This window comes from Thunnus albacares, chromosome 9, assembly GCF_914725855.1.
Source record: "Thunnus albacares chromosome 9, fThuAlb1.1, whole genome shotgun sequence".
Taxonomy (NCBI): domain Eukaryota; kingdom Metazoa; phylum Chordata; class Actinopteri; order Scombriformes; family Scombridae; genus Thunnus; species Thunnus albacares.
In genome coordinates, this window is record NC_058114.1 from 23,085,022 (window position 1) to 23,101,130 (window position 16,109).

The 16,109-nt window shown below is 37.8% G+C and overlaps 2 protein-coding genes across 5 annotated transcripts; both read left to right on the forward strand.

Annotated features, from left to right (window-relative positions):
- The first annotated feature begins 3,547 nt into the window (after positions 1-3,547).
- LOC122988612 (cytochrome b-c1 complex subunit 10-like) lies at positions 3,548-7,077 on the forward strand. Its single transcript, XM_044361057.1, has 3 exons — positions 3,548-3,679; positions 5,768-5,907; positions 6,838-7,077. The coding sequence occupies exons 1-2, from the start codon at positions 3,618-3,620 to the stop codon at positions 5,886-5,888; spliced, it is 183 nt and encodes a 60-aa protein (XP_044216992.1). The 5' UTR covers positions 3,548-3,617; the 3' UTR covers positions 5,889-5,907; positions 6,838-7,077.
- Positions 7,078-8,082: 1,005 nt separating this feature from the next.
- mbd3b (methyl-CpG binding domain protein 3b) lies at positions 8,083-16,054 on the forward strand. Of its 4 annotated transcripts, none has more exons than XM_044360671.1 (8): positions 8,130-8,158; positions 11,399-11,467; positions 12,061-12,220; positions 13,152-13,289; positions 13,376-13,466; positions 13,622-13,799; positions 14,290-14,442; positions 14,661-16,054. In XM_044360671.1, exons 1-7 carry the CDS (start codon positions 8,145-8,147, stop codon positions 14,435-14,437), a joined length of 798 nt encoding a protein of 265 aa, XP_044216606.1. In that variant the 5' UTR covers positions 8,130-8,144; the 3' UTR covers positions 14,438-14,442; positions 14,661-16,054. The 4 variants fall into 4 exon arrangements, with proteins under 4 accessions (XP_044216608.1, XP_044216606.1, XP_044216607.1 ...); XM_044360672.1 differs by having other exon boundaries at positions 11,399-11,428; XM_044360673.1 differs by lacking the exon at positions 11,399-11,467 and having other exon boundaries at positions 8,083-8,158.
- Positions 16,055-16,109: the final 55 nt, after the last annotated feature.

Here is a 16,109-nt window from a genome sequence, read left to right on the forward strand (position 1 = left end):
TGTCCTGCCACAAATTGGGACTTCACACACTGCCGAGAAGTGCTCTGGTGAAAGAAAGGAGACCTAAACAAACACAAATTGAATCTTGGATTTGTGCCTAATTGTTACATGTTTTCTATTTGACATTTAAGCAAATTGCTTTACATGTGAGGAACATTTATTGTGAGGGATTGCTTATGTGTATGAGCAATTATTTTTAATGTATGTCATTCCCAGCGTGATGGTACAGTCTTACATATGTTATGTAACCAAGCCCATAGTTGAAGTTGAATTGTCTAAATTCAGTGACTTTTCCTTGATCTTTATCAGCAAATGTTTTTGCGGAGCGTGCTGGAAAGGTCACAAGGGAAAGGTCAAAGTCTCGACAGTTCAAACGCAGCTTACATGAGAGACGGGAACTCTGACCTAGAGGCAGTCTCTCTCTGACTGAGGCCCGGTCTCATCCCACAAGGCATCTGGAGACTTGGAATCGAAGACTCCTTCCTTGAAGGTTATGAATTATCCAAGTGGTAGAATCTGTCGACTACAAAACTGTTCTTCCTCTTTTTTGACCACAAATTCTAGCGTTACTCCAGAAATCCCTTGTCATAGGTTCAGGTTTTTGTACTGCTTTAAATACTAAAGCATGCATGGACAAGACAAAGCACAGTTGTATAGGTTTAGGCTGGATTTTAAGTGTTGACCTGTATGTGGTGCATTTCAGTCCCTGAAAGTCTTGTATAAAAGCCATTGAGACACCTGCTAAGTGATCAGCACCACTTAGTGCTGTTACTCACTTGAAATTGGTTTACTGACAATGCCAGCAGACAATACAGCTCAAGTTTTTCCCCCCCCCCCCTGAATTGATGTTCTGTAAAAGACAAAAAGGTCTGGGTTCCTTTGATGGAGGGATCTCATCAGTCCGCAGTTGTTGAAGCAGACAAGCCTTTGTGTAACGGAGGCTTTCTTTTCCTAAATGAGCATTCCCACTGAATTACAGCCCCTCACCTTCCTCCTGAGTAAGTTTGTTCTCACGTTTCTTACGGAGAGAAGTGTGATGTGTAAATTCACTTCATACATTACTCTGATATGTTTCATTTTTCAAAATTAAATATATATAAAAATATATATTTTTTGTTAGTCTATACATTGTAGATTTTTTACATAAATGGCAATATTAGTTTGAAGTTTAGAGTGTATTGTAGATGAGCTGAATAAGGGGATATTTGACATTTAAATGAAATTGTTAAAAAAAAAAAAAAGAATTCAAAATTGAAAGGGGACGGCAGAGGAAAAGGGTCAACAGATGATAAATGAAAAATGTTGAAAGCGTTTGTGTATCCTTTTATTCCAGTTTTAGTTAAAAGGCGTATCATCAGCTATCCAGATGAATTCTTTCTTTCCATTCGGGGGTGTGTGGACAGAGTTTGTGCCACAGTCCTCTTCAAGTGTTCTTACTTCAGCAGTGAGGCACCGAGGACAAACGTGGGAAGGGATTTTTTGTCTCTAACAGTAATTATGCAACTGGTTTTTGAATGTAGCTACCATACAAATGTGGATCGCCTTCATTTTCAGAGTTGTGTTCCTGGGTTTTTGTCAGTACAGTACAATAGTTTTCACCTTTTTTTTTTTTTTTTTCTAATGTCTGTCCTCAACCAAGTGGCTCTCAGTGTGCAGCTCACTTCTTAGTATCCTGCGCATCTATTTCGGAGGCAGACGTCGGTATTTGGGTGTAAGGTAATAGATAATATGGAGAACAAAACAGTGTTATTGTGATGTTATTCCCATGTCATGTCATGTTGTGAATGGTTTTTACCAACATGTAATCACAAATGGGAGGTAGAGCATTTTGTGTGTTTAATTTCTACAAAAAAGAGATGAAGAAAAAGACCTATACAAATCAATAGTGTGGCCTTTTCATTCTCAAGACTTAAGATGTCATGATGGGAGAGTGATACCTTATCAGTGCCTGAACTTGTATTTTCATTTAAGACAGTTTTACTTTGTGAACCATATCATTTCATTAATCATGGAGATTAAAGAGGTACTTGTTCATTCCCCCACCCTCCCTTCTCCTAATGCTTTTTTCAATTTTCAGGAAGAAGTTTAAATCGTATAAAGAGATTTTCTTTCAGTGTATCTAGTTAAATAAATAAATGTTACGTAGATCTTGTTTAGTTTTTATTCCTTTTTTTCTAATTATTCAACTGGATTATATTGTCCAAACTGCTGTTTTAGTTAAGGTCATGGGTCCAGGTCATTCTTTCTATCTGCCCTATATTGCTAAAATCACCTGACATAACGGGGTTCAAGAGATGGCTCTGATTGTCCGCTTTTGATGCACATTAACATGTCAGTGTATGTGTTGCTTCAGTTTCAATGTAGGGAGTGAGTTTTATTTTCCGTAGTAGCTGGAGCCTCTAATGAAGTTTTTTTTTTTTTTTTTTTCTGTATATCAGAGTGCACGCCCTCTGCTGCAGTGACTTTCAGTATATTTAGTCTTCAGTGACAATTTTCACCTCTGACCTTTTACTCTTCCAGCTCTTTGGTGGCATTGACAGTGACTTTTTGAGAGAAGTTCTGATCACTTCTTTCAAAAAGTTGTATTTGAAGTTTTTTTTTTTAATTTTTTTTTTTTTTATTACAAGATCAATAAGTGTACTGAATATTGCTGATTTGTTCCAAGGGAAAATCTGACTTGATGTCATTCAGTATTCTGTGAACATCCCATTTACAAGCTATATACTCAAATTATTTGTTTCTTGACACGAGTCTTGACATAGACACAGTTTTAAAAATCTGCAGAAAAGCAACCCCGACCACCGCAGGACCGCCTAATGTTAACAGAAAATTACAATTTTATGATGGAAAGTGTTTAATTGACGGGCTTGGACTTGTTTTTTGGTATAAGAAAGCAGTAATAAAAAACTTGCTTTCAACAATTTTGTCATATCTTTGTTGAACACAAAAGGGGGGAGATAATTGAGTGTTAAATACATTCACAGGTACAGAGCCTGACATCTTGGAGTGAGGACACAGCTGACTCTTGCAGGGTCCTCAGAGTGCCTCACTCACTCCCTCCCTCTCTCTCTCTCTCTCTCTTTCTCTCTCCTTTTTTTATTATATATATATAAATATATATAGTTGAGAACTGTCCTGTATATAACAGTAATGTAGCAATAAATGTGCCATTTTTAATAACAGATTATACCTTTTCCAATGTCTGGCTTTTGAATATTGTATACATAAAAAGGAAAATAAAGGAAAACATTGTAATAAAGGGTTTATTGTAGTTCGGAAAATGAATTTGTTCATATTTGCAGGTCTATGAGTGTGCAACCAAGGCATCACATTTAATTCATGACATGATACAAGCTAGTACTATTGATTACGTGCAGTGATTGCCAGAGACGAGCATTTTAGAGCATACATGTCCTTTAAAGACGGCTCTGTGCTGTGTTGTAGCCAAGGACCTCTGAAATGGTGGCCTGAAACGACCCTGAGCCGTTGCACGCATGTCGTGCAGGCAGCCAGTGCCAGTGGTGTTGGTTTTTTTTAACCGGCATAAGAAGGGGCAGCCCAGGGTCCTTAGGCAGCCATCATATGGAGTAAAGAACTACAACTCATAAAAGGTCAGGATGATCAAGAATATACTAAATAAGATCGTCGGTGCCAAGTACATAGGTATTGTAAGGACATGGTAAGTTCAGTCAATAACAGAGGTTGAATGTGAGACTGGAAGTGATTTTTTTAGCCGCTTGTGTCGTATTTTAAATGATGGTGTCCTTCTCTGTGACCCGTTTGTTAGCTACTTTAGCTTAGCATGCTTGTTTAATCTCCCAATAAACAGCTAGTGGAGGACGTGACAGTGATGAAATTCAGTGAAAATTGTGATATTTGTCAGTGGTATTTATAATTTTATGTCAGATGCGTTGAAGATGTAGTTGAAGATGTAGTTGCTAGATACCAAAATGAGTTTATAATATTGACATTTCAAAGCCTTCAATATTTAAGTAATGTTGAAATGCTCATATTCCTTTTTTTTATTCACCATTTACTCGTGAAATATTTGACCTTATTTGTCTGATAAACATCTTAATAATGCAACAAACAGACAAAAACACGATCAAATTACAAAATAATTAGCATTTGATAATCAGTATCAATTATCAGTACATTCCAGACAGCTGTTTGTTTTAAGTAACTTTTAAGTGACCTTGGAAAGTGCACACACAGTGAAAGAGACTACAAGTCAAATGACGTTTTCTGACAGTTGACTAGTTTGTTTAATTAACTTGTTTGATTTGTCCAAAAAAGTCCAACTAAAATTAAGTAGCATGATTTTTTTTTTCTGCTACAGCAGAAATACTTGCTCTGTAAATCTCTGTCCTGCATTCTCCTTTGTATAGCAGATGTCATACCAGGACAATTCAAAGTGCTGAACAAGAAAAAAAAGAAGAAAAAACAACTGTAAAACTGTTAAAACCATTAAATTAAAATGAATTAAAAACGTAAAACTATGTAGTCACATGTAAAAGCATGATATAAATTAAAACACAATTGTACACACATAAAACACGTCTAGAAATAAAAGCACTTAAAGTGACTGTTGAGGTCAAAGTTAATGTTCAGTCTTTGGGGAACAGGTGAGTTTTAAGTCAGGATTTAAATGTTTCTACAGATGGAGCTGGTCTTTCAGGAAGCTGATTCCAGCAGTCGGCAGCTTGGTAACTAAAAGCTGCTTCTCCATGTTTAGTGTTAACCTGAGGGACAGCTAACATCATAACAAACATAACATATCTTCCTCCTCAGATATAGAGTGAAAGGTTTGCCTTACAGTGATCACTGCTAAAACTTTCTGATAGCTGTGTTTGTTTTTAGTAAGAAATGATAAAGTGACCTTTTGGAAAGTGCACACAAAGACTACAAGACCTGAAATTCAACTAACTGATATTAAGTAGCATTTTTTTTTTTGTTTGTTTTTCCCTGCTGCATCATAAATATCTGCTCTGTAAATCATGTGTCCTGCATTCTCCTTTGGGGAAATAATCAGAAACCAAAAGGCAGGAATTTATATTTCTTGGTTTTAGAGCTGCAACCATTAGTTGATTAATTGATTATTCACTTGACAGAAAGCTAATTGCCTGCTATTTTTAAGAAAAATACAAAAATTCCCTCATTGCAGCTTCTGAAATGTAAATATTTCCTGTTTTTTTTACTCCTCTATGATAGTAACTGAGTATCTTTGGGTTGTGGACTGCTGCGCCTTTGTCTTTGGGCCCAGTGATATTGTTCACCGGTTTCTGACATTTTAAAGACCAAACGACTGATCGATTAATCAAGAAAGTAGTCAACAGATTAATCGATAATCCAAATAATCGTTAGTTGCAGTCCTGCTTGGTTTCATGATGGCTCCCCTATTTTTGCATGAATCTGTCACATTACCATTAGTTCTCCATCTATGTAGATGGAGAACATGTTTCCATACACCCAATCAAAATGCTACATTTGCATAAAGCAGTGATGTCACCATCAAACACAGGAAGTGACACGTCCCTCCAGCTGCTGAGAGCTAACAGGACATATCTGATATTTCCACAAAGTCCTTTTTTAAATTACATTTTAATATTAAAAAACTATTAACAATAAATTTAATTTAAAAAACATGATATTATTTTTTTGATGGCAAAAAGGGAAAACTAAATGTCATCTCAGTTGGACTTTAAAACATGGGTGCATTATTAAAGTGCTGAGTCATTTATGAATACCATTGTTCTTTTCCATCCAGGGTACCAAATATGGTCACCTGGGGAACAGTGGGCGGCGTGGCGCTCATTCACTTCACCGACTGGCGACTAGTGCTAGACTACGTGCCATACATTAAAGGGAAGTTCGTCAAGGATGAGTAAAGTCTCACGCAACTGAATTGTGAGTGTTTTTTTTTTTTTTTATTGTAACCAACACATGTGTTACTGAGCTTTTTATTCACACACTTTGTTTTGCAGAGTTCAGCTGGATTGCTCGTTAGCTTTAGCCCCACCCATGTACTCCTGATAAGATGCAGGCAGGTGCAGCCATAACTCTGAGTCATGGTTAAATTCCCTCTCACCTTGCTTACTCCTGGTATATTTTTGGAAACTCTTAATTGTGTATGAAGACAGGGATCCCCATTCTGAGGTTAGATATGCCTGTTATTATAAAACACCTGCAGTGTTTACTAACCACAGTTTACTGCAGGTTGGGACTGAAGGCCACAGATCAAGCTGCTCTTGTTTTAGCTGACAGCTGTGCAGGCAGAAAGGCTTCATGCATCTGTCTAATCTAAAGCTTTGTGAAGGAGTCAGATTTAGAGTCAATAATGGCCAAAATAAAGTTAAGAAAAATTAGCAAAACTGGCCCAACAGATTTCAAGTATAGTGTATTTTTGTGGTGTAGCAATTTGAGCTAGACTACTTTGAAATGATCAGTCTTTAGATTTTTGACTCTGTATATCAGCAATAATGTAAATTTTGATAATGTAAATAATGATTTTATGAGTGTAAGTATAATATAAGTATTATAATAAAATATTACAAGCTAATTGTAACCCCATTTGGATATCTCAGTACTGATATTATATTGATATGTCCAACACCTATTAGTGGTCATAATCCTTAGGAGCCCTCCTCCTCCTCATCCAAACACTTCACCAATCCCATTATCACTACCCTGAAACTCTTATTTCACTTGTGTGACACACTTGAGTTTCTCAAGAGGCAAACGGGTATCTAGCCTTGAATCAGGAAGGATGTGCTCTTCACACATTCAGACGTGTTAATGTACATTTTGCTAATGACCTGGCTGTGTGTCTGTCTACAGGACCAGAGCTTGGGGATGTGTGTGCCGGTGGATTGCTTACACAACGCGAGGTTAAGTGGGATGATGCCTTGGCTCAACAATCAGTCGCCGAGGACTTGTTAGAAGTTTGGACTTCGGGATGCACTCTGTACAAATGCTGTGTTTGATGCATTATTATTTAATGTGAATAAATCTGTAATTTACCCAATGTGTCCAGTTATTCTGTAAAATTTCAACCATTAAAATATTTTGTTTAAACTGCTTGGTGAGAGGGTTTTAAATGTATTTTGTTGTAATGCTGCATTAGCATTTGTGCTTGCAATAAATCTTTTAAGAACTGAATGTAATTAAAATCCCCCTTCACTCAAATATATGTTTCTCTTCTTGTTCCTACAGTTGGATATTTAAGCTTCACTGTGCAGAGTTTGACTCTAAAAGGCTTTTTTCACATTCATCTACTGAAAGTCGAAAGTTTCTCTGCGGTCATTGAAAATCCAATTTTAAGAGGCGGGCCTACGAGCATGATTTGTTACATCACAAATAGTTTGGAGCCAATCCTGATCCAATATTCAACTTACACAAGCCTCCAGTAGATAAACACTGAGAATGGACTTTACAGTGAAGTAGGAGACATCTTGTGTCCAGCAGTTAAACTTTGGAAATGAAAAATATTTGCATACTCACAGATTATGGATTTTTAATGAAGGAGAAGGAGGAGATGCTATTTTGAGGAACTGAAAAAGATAATTGAACTTTTTTTTGTGGAAAAACCATATCAGACCAATTATTATTCAAAGTAGAGTTTATATATATATATATATATATATATATATATATATATATGTGTGTGTGTGTGTGTGTGTATGTATGTATGTATGTGTATATATATATATATATATATATATATATATACACACTTCTTTAAACATGTTTGGAGGGGATCTTTAATTTCCTTTTTCCATAGGACAGTTCCAAAAGTCGAGGTTTGCAGCACTGAATCTGACCTGTACCAGTTTGTGACTATTTGTACTGTAAAATCACTTTGAAATCTTTTGTAGTGAAGTCTCTGCATATGTAAACTCTCTGATAATATAATTAATAATGCACGATTAGTGACAGATATTCACAGGTGCATTGTGGACCTTTTGCACACTCATAATACGCCAGTTTCGGCCAGACATCATACTCATTTTTATCAGCCAGACAGCGAAATTTGCGTGGATAATGTCTTTCATTTCTCCAGTGGAAGGGGGAGGGGACTGAAAGAGGAGAGGGGAGAAGGGATTTAACATAGCGAGAGAGGGAGGAAACGAGATAGTGTCTTCAAGATGGATAAAAACGAGTAAGTACATCATGTGAAGGTTAATGAAACGACCAGCGAGGGTTTTAATAGTTATTGTGCCGTTTGATGCGCGATATGTCGTTTTGATAATATATTTGGAAAAGTATGTTTATCATCGATTAGGCAAATGCACTCGGTGGTCTCGCATTTGCAAGTAGCACTGCTGGGGTCTTTATCGAGGATGTCCGTGTTTTTCAGCATCACAGCAGTATGGTGGAGTTATCTTGATATGTACAGCTAATGTTGAACATTATGCATGCATGGAGTCGGTGTAACTGCGTCGACAGTGTGCTATTATTTCGATATAGATTTTAACCTTGCAGAGCAGATGATGTTTCCCCCCCCTGCATTATGGTTTCATAAACAAAGCCTGTATAAATGCATGACATGCTTATAAAATGGTGTCTGTGTTTGATCGATAAGATCTACTTTGTTCATTCATAAAAGCCGGCTCCGAGGTCTGAATGACAACGGTGGGCATTGTCGTGCTGAAATGGCTCTCCAGTTTCATGCAGCTGACACGAAACTTTCAAAAATGTGGTTTTAATGAAAGAGTTACACGTAAAGGACGCTGTTTTGCTGCATTTGATAGATTTAGTCATTCAGTTGCGTCCGTGATTGCTGTCATTGCACCTTCGTGAATACTATTTGCGGTCTATTTGTAGCAGTAGCCTAATTTATGTTTCCCATAGGTCAACATTGCTTTGCTGCTTAGCCGTCAGCGCCAATGTATACAGAATGTCTTATTTCTTTTCCTACCCGCATTCCGGGAAGACCCGCCCTACTCTGCCTCTGATTGGCTAGTACTCGTCACCTTCTTTGGTTCGATTGGTTAGATTTAGGTATGAGGAATGAAATGGTTGGGTTAGGGTGAGAAGATCAGAGTCAGAGCCAATCAGAGGCAGAGGAGGGCGAGTCTTCGCAGAATACGGGTGGGGGGAAAAAAACGCTTACAGAGTAGAGAATAACACTTCCGGTAATATATTTCAAAACAAAAATTAACACTCAAAGTGTTTTTTTTTTGTTTTTTTTATTTTACCAGAAAAATCTCGTTGAGATTAAAAATCTCTTTTGCAAGCGTGTTCAAGTGGCCAAGACAGGCAGCATAAAATTTCAAAAAACATAAAAACAATTAATAGAGACAGACTTCTCATTAGTCAATATAAAACAATAAAATCATGAATAAAATAATTAAAAATACTACATTAATACTAGAATTGTACTGAGAAACAGCAGCAATGTGAGGCATTAAAAACCTCTTAGCAACCCCAGTGACAATGGCAGATAGATGATGATGTAGCTTTAATCCCGCCCAGTGAAACCAGTGACTCATTTTAACTAATTTTGTGGAAGACTGTGGAACACTGGAAGAAGTATAGAGAGCAGCATACATTAAAGCACTTTTAACAAACTCTGTTGGAACCTTATGTACAGTCAACAAAAAGATACTTTGTAAGCGATGTTTCCTTTTCATGTATACACATAGATATGCTGCTAATAGCACAATTTGAAGCATTTTACAGTGTTTGATCATGGAAATCTCCTTGGTGTGACCCAGGTATCAAACAACTTGGGATGAGCATTAAGTAACCAAAAGTTTTGAGATAATTATTTTGTAAATTAAAATGAAAACAAAATTGTATACAACAAAATGTAGTATTTTCAGGTCTCTGTTGGTTTGGTTGGTTTTAGGGCTGCAACTAACAGTTATTTTCAATATAATTTAATCTGCAGAATAAAACATTTTCCTTGAAAAATTAATCAATCATCAAAATTGTTGATTAAATGTCTGTCATTCAACTAATCCATTAATTGACCAATTGTTTCAGTTCTAATCAATTTCAATTTATTCAGATAGTCAGTTTAAAATGTGACATACAAATTACATAATTTAAATCATTTTGTCAGTTGAAAAGATGTTTCATTGGTGACTCTACAAGAGTATTTTATAGATGTAATTTCACTGTGAATTCATGTGGAATAGATTAATTGGAGTTCGAACTAAAATGATATAAAAAAAAATATATTAGAGGGTACTGAAGAAGAAGAATACACACAAGAATATAGTAAAACAATTCCATATTTTCCAACCTCAGTATGACTCAGTATATACATTTGCACAATGCACAAATAATATTTAATATTATATGTAATGTTTCATACATAGCTTTTAAATGCAACTTCATATTGTTTTATAGTTATTATTTTAAATAGGTCTTTTCCTACCTCTTTCTTGTAGTGTTATAAGTGGATATCCTCTAAAATATAATAATGTTATAATTTTGCTGGCTTGCTTATAATTACTTGCTTTTACTATTCATTATATAATATATACTTAAGTGTGAAAACTGGATGTACTACATGTAATTTCGGAGCTTGACTGGATTCTTAATTTTGTCCTCAGGTTGACAACATTGAATGAAGTCGCACCTAATGTGAGAAAATCGTGGATTTATTCTGAAGTCAGAATCCTCTTAATTTCCTGTCTCGTCCCGGCTGCCTCGCGGTGTCTTCACGCATCCGCGTTGTCCTATGTTTTCCTTGCGGATGTAGCCCTCGTGCCCCTGCGAGGCAGGCGGGTAGTGGTGCGGCCGAAGTCTGCGGCGGAGCGATCTGCGCGACGACAAAGAGACGACGAGGTGTTGTTAGCAGGGAGATCCCATTACAGGACGCATGTAGTAATATGCTCGAAACAAAAGCGTAAGAAGCGAGAGACCTGTCGTCCAAAAAAAGCGACACATCTCCTTAAAAAATCCAATCTGGTTAACCGCAGTAATTTTTAGTGGATTTATAGGCTACTCGCGTGGGAATGGAGAAGAAAAGGTGGGATTGCACTGCTCTCCCCAAGGGCTGGAAAATGGAAGAAGTGACCAGAAAGTCGGGTTTGTCAGCTGGAAAAAGCGATGTCTATTATTTTAGGTACTAAAACGAATGTGGGCTTGCAAAAACTTACAGGTGCACAAGACACCGAGTTACACGGAAACAAGACAGGAGTAGAATAAGGAGAGAGAGGGGGGGTGGGGGGGCGGTAAAAAAAAAGTTTGGGATGGGAAGGGGAGGGGGAGGGGGCAACAAGGCCAACCAGTCACACGCCGTGCAGGCCGGGAGTAGCAGCTCGCAGCCTGGCGAGGCCTGTTGTGAATAAAAAAAAAACAACAAAACTCAGTGTCATATCTCAGTTAATTAATCTTTAATTCCCCATTGAAGTGAATCAACAACGCCAGATTTGTTTTCATTTAGCAGAGCAGAAGAGCAAGATGAGGAACAGAGGCAAGAGAGGGGGGAGGCGGGTCGGTTGTATAGTTTGTGGTAGGCTCACTGTAAAATCCTACTGTTGTTCACTGTGGTGTGTGATGTAAGATACATTTGCATGACTTACTAGCACGTATCCACCCACAGTTGTTCCTTTGTTTATCATTGCTCAGGCTAATCGATATTTTTTGCTCCCACAAGTGGAGTTACAATGTTTTCCATTCTGAAACATTTGATCAGATGTTACTATTGCCATGTTTACATTGTGATCACTGACCCTTAGAGGTTAAACACCATATAGAAAATGTTGATATAGACTTAAATCTAATCCTCATTTTATTAAACTGTGTTCAGCTTTAAATAGATATCAGGTTCAAGATAGACGAGTGTTCATCAAAGATTGCATCCATTTCACAAAGTAATGTGATTTCAGTGTCATTGCCCACTTGAATGTGCTCTGCTTGTGTTTGCTGTTGACTTGTTGCATGTCTGTGTTGATAATGTTTCTGTCTGCTGAGTGTGTGTTTAGTGTGTGTTTGTCAGTGTTCAGTTTTCTGTCTTGACGTCTTGTGTTATGACCTTTTTTGTTTTGTTTTTGTCAGAGGTGATATTGGTATAACGGTTTCTCGTGTTCTCTGCCTCCCCGATAGTCCATCTGGGAAGAAGTTTCGGAGCAAGCCTCAGCTGGCCCGTTACCTTGGTAACCAGATGGACCTCAGCTCCTTTGATTTCCGCACGGGGAAGATGCTCATGAGCAAGCTGAACAAGAACCGGCAGAGACTGCGCTACGATAACAACAACCAGAATAAGGTGAGACACTCGGGCTCATGATGGCTGGCTGCTGAAACGCAACTGATTGTGAATCTGGCCGTGTCCAAAATCTCTCCCTGTTTATTATATAATGTACTATATTTACTGTCCACATTTTATTTGAGTGCCCAACTGTAACCAGTTAAAAACTCCACAACGAAAAATTGTGACACGAAATGACAATCCACAAGTGTTACAAATCCCATTTTACTGCTCACTGTAGTGCACTTTTGAGTGTCTATTATGTCTAAATAGGGAATAAGTGAACTAAGGAGTCAGTTTGGACACAGTCTGTGTTTTTTTGTGAGGATGCTGTAGGTACGCAAACATTTGCGCATCCTTAGCGATTTATTCAAAAGTGTAGCGCATGTGCCAAGATGTTATTGTGCTTTTAAAATGTTTAGCATAAATGTAACTTCTCATTATGCAGTCACTGGGAATCAAATATTGGATAAGAAGACAGAAAAGTGATCAAGTGATTCCTTATTTAAACCTAAACCTCAGAGATGGAGACACTCTAAAGTAGTTCTGTTTTGAAAATAGTTATAATTCAATTCTAGTTCAAGTCTCAGATGAGTCTGGGGGGGAAAAGTTAAATGAATAACTGTATATATAGTTGATGATGTTATTAAACAGATACAGTACAGCAGGTGGCAGTGTGCTGATAAAAACAGCAATAAAGAAAGATTTGAGCTTTCTCATCAAACTGAACTTTGTTAAATTGGTGCCTTCTCAAATGATCATTCTGCCTTCACACTCAGTCTATATTTATATGTTTCTTTGTTGTTTCAGACTTGATTTTGCACTAACATATGCCTCTAAAAGCTTTATGATCCTCTGAATGTGATGGTAATCAACAGCTTCTGTCTTTGATCCTTTTTTCTTCTACTATCCTCCTCCTCATCCTCCCTCTGTGACTTTTGTCTTTCAGGGTAAACCTGATTTGAACACATCACTTCCAGTCAGACAGACGGCGTCCATCTTTAAGCAGCCCGTCACCAAGGTTACTAACCATCCCAACAACAAAGTGAAGACAGATCCTCAGAAAGCCGTGGATCAGCCCAGACAGGTGAACAACCTCTGCCTATAATTTATTTGGGTTTCTTTCTATCAAAACTGTCTGCAGCTAATATTCTTCTTTTTATTTCTTTGCAGCTATTTTGGGAGAAAAAACTCAGTGGTCTTAATGCTTATGACATCGCAGAGGAGCTGGTGAAAACAATGGAACTGCCAAAAGGCCTCCAAGGTAATATACACAAGTTTAACATAGTTTCTTCAGACAAAGTGAACAATTTATATCATGAAGTGACGTTTTTATTATCATGGAGGTAAAGCCACCACAGCTGAGCAACAGTTCTTACTGTGTTTTTGTGTCTTCAAATGTCCCTGCTGGTATCTCAGGTGTTGGTCCAGGCTGCACAGACAAGACTCTTCTGTCGGCTATTGCGAGCGCCCTCCACACCAGCGCAGCTCCCATCACTGGCCAGCTGTCTGCTGCTGTGGAGAAGAACCCGGGAGTCTGGCTCAACACCGCGCAGCCGCTATGCAAGGCCTTCATAGTCACTGATGAGGACATCAGGTGGGCGATCACCAAACACTACCACATATCGATCACCTGTTTTTTGTTTTAGTTTTTTTTTTTTTTTTTTTTTAGAGTGTTGGATCCTGATTGTTTAATTTCTAAAATAATCAGAAGAGTCAAAAAGCAGCTCCTGTAGCGCATTTGAACATTTGTTCCTTTTGGCTCTTGAGCAAAATTTATCGGCTCAGATCTACTTCTGCATGTTTAAATACAGGAAATAAATGCTCAGGCAGCATGAATTATGCCTCATCTGTTAAAACGTTTTACCAATTCATGTGATATTGAATTAGAATTGAACTTGAAGTTGTCCTTTGCCACTTTTTCTTATCTTTGTAATCTGAGTGGGGCCTGCTCAGAGTTTCCACAGTCCGTAACAAATGACCCCGCTCTTTGTGAAAACACACCATCTGCTCTGTGCTGATTCAGTGGCTGCTGTAGGCAGCTGTAACTGCCAACTGTAACAGTTTCCTGTTGTGTTTGCGTGTAGGAAACAGGAGGAGCTGGTGTACAGTGTGAGGAAAAGGCTCGAGGAGGCACTGATGGCTGATATGTTGGCCCACGTCGAGGAGGCTGCCAACGAAGGAGAAGCTCTGAAGGAGGAAGGCAACGGCAGTGAAGACATGGACAGCGTATAGCACAGGTGGGTCGAGACATTAAGAGGCCATTTTATACCTACATGGACATAAATTAGATGCTGCAGAGAAAATGTAAGACAGAAAAATCATTAACTTAATGTGCAAACACAGAAATAAAAGCTCTTTCTCTGTGTGGTAGTTTCAAATCATATTCCAAGTTTTACACTTGAATTCAGTAATACAGTATCGGATGTAACTTATTGCCAATTCTCTTCTCTTCTAGGGTTTTGTGAAGTCCAGATGGGTTCGTTCAACACCTGCGCACACACATGACCATGAACATTAGGAGCCCTACATCAGTCCAGCCCTGAAAAACTTTCCCTTGGTATCTGCGTCCAACTTAAACCTAAACCTGACTTACACCAGTACAACTTAAAAAAAAAACAAAAAACTGTCTTACCCCCCAAACTTGGAGTCTCAAACACGTCCATTCATCTTAAACCCCGCCAGATGGGACTCTTGACTTCAGCGCCCGTGAAATGGCGCAATTCTGAGCCAAGTTGATTTCGACTAGGAGATTCAAAAAATTTCCCCCCCAAACAAGAAACGACATCAAAAGAACTTTCAGATATTAAAAACAACGTATCTACAGTGGGTCAAATTCAGTGTTCGATGAGAAGTGTATTTTCTACTAAAAGGCTTTGAATGAATTTGCTTTTTTTTATTTTTATTTTTTGCAATCAGATCAAATCCAAACACTTTATGTCAGCAAATTTGTTTTAGGACAGATTGGAAATGAATGTTTTGTATTTTCATGTCTCTCTCTTGAATTTTTACTAAGCACTCCATGAGTAATATGACACAACACACACAGACTGTTGAGATTAAACTATACCGAGTTGAGCAAATTTAATCCAGCCTGCAGCGGTTTAGTTAAGGTGGCTGATGTTACTGATGCGGTCGGTGTAGTCTGAATCTCGTGTGCACCCATTTGAGGGGACAGAGTCAAGTTTTTATTGTTGTAATTTCAAGGAAATATTCTCTTATTCTCATGTCAGCGGTGTTTATCCTGTGAGTCATATTCAGTATTGACCAAAGAGGAGACGTGTCATTTTGAGGGAGGGTTTAGGTCGTTTGTGTAACTCAAGTCTGCTTTGTATTTAAATGTTATTATATTAGCCCTGCTGTTATACAACTAAACATGAGGAAAGTAATAAGTACACATAGCGGGGCTGAGCACAATGGCAAAGGAAATGACTTGAAACCTATTTCTGTTGTACAATTATTACTGTTTTTAACTGTCTTCGGCATTATATAGGTGCTTACTGATGTTGTGAAACATTGCTGTTGTGTGCCAAGGCTTTGTTTCCTTCATAGCTTCAGTCCGTGTTTCTTTAAAAAAAAAAAAAAAAAAAGTGTCAATGTTACCACACACATGCTGCCTCCTCGCACAAAACTGGTGACAAAGCAAATTACAGTCAAGATTTAGTTTTAACGTCATGTCATTTATTATCAGAGAAATAATGGCTTTGTATTTTTTATCCCCGTTTGTCAAGGTTTGATGGTGAATAATGTATCCAGCTGAAATCATGAAATTCCCTTCTCAATATCAGCAGGCTGATTGCTGAAATGAATTTGATTGTATTGCTTATTAAAATGAGTCGGTATATCACTAAAGGCTGCTGCCCTTGCATCTTTTTTTTCTCTCTCTCTTTATTTACATGCAGTATAA

What these genes read in the sequence shown, in the direction of transcription:
- mbd3b (XM_044360670.1), top strand. Translation starts at nt 10,968, where the DNA reads ATGGAGAAGAAAAGGTGGGATTGCACTGCTCTCCCCAAGGGCTGGAAA. An exon ending in AGCGATGTCTATTATTTTAG is followed by an intron (nt 11,078 to 12,060) that starts GTACTAAAACGA and finishes CCTCCCCGATAG; the next exon opens with TCCATCTGGGAAGAAGTTTC. An exon ending in ATAACAACAACCAGAATAAG is followed by an intron (nt 12,221 to 13,151) that starts GTGAGACACTCG and finishes TTTGTCTTTCAG; the next exon opens with GGTAAACCTGATTTGAACAC.
- LOC122988612 (XM_044361057.1), top strand. Translation starts at nt 3,618, where the DNA reads ATGATCAAGAATATACTAAATAAGATCGTCGGTGCCAAGTACATAGGT. An exon ending in ATAGGTATTGTAAGGACATG is followed by an intron (nt 3,680 to 5,767) that starts GTAAGTTCAGTC and finishes TTTTCCATCCAG; the next exon opens with GGTACCAAATATGGTCACCT.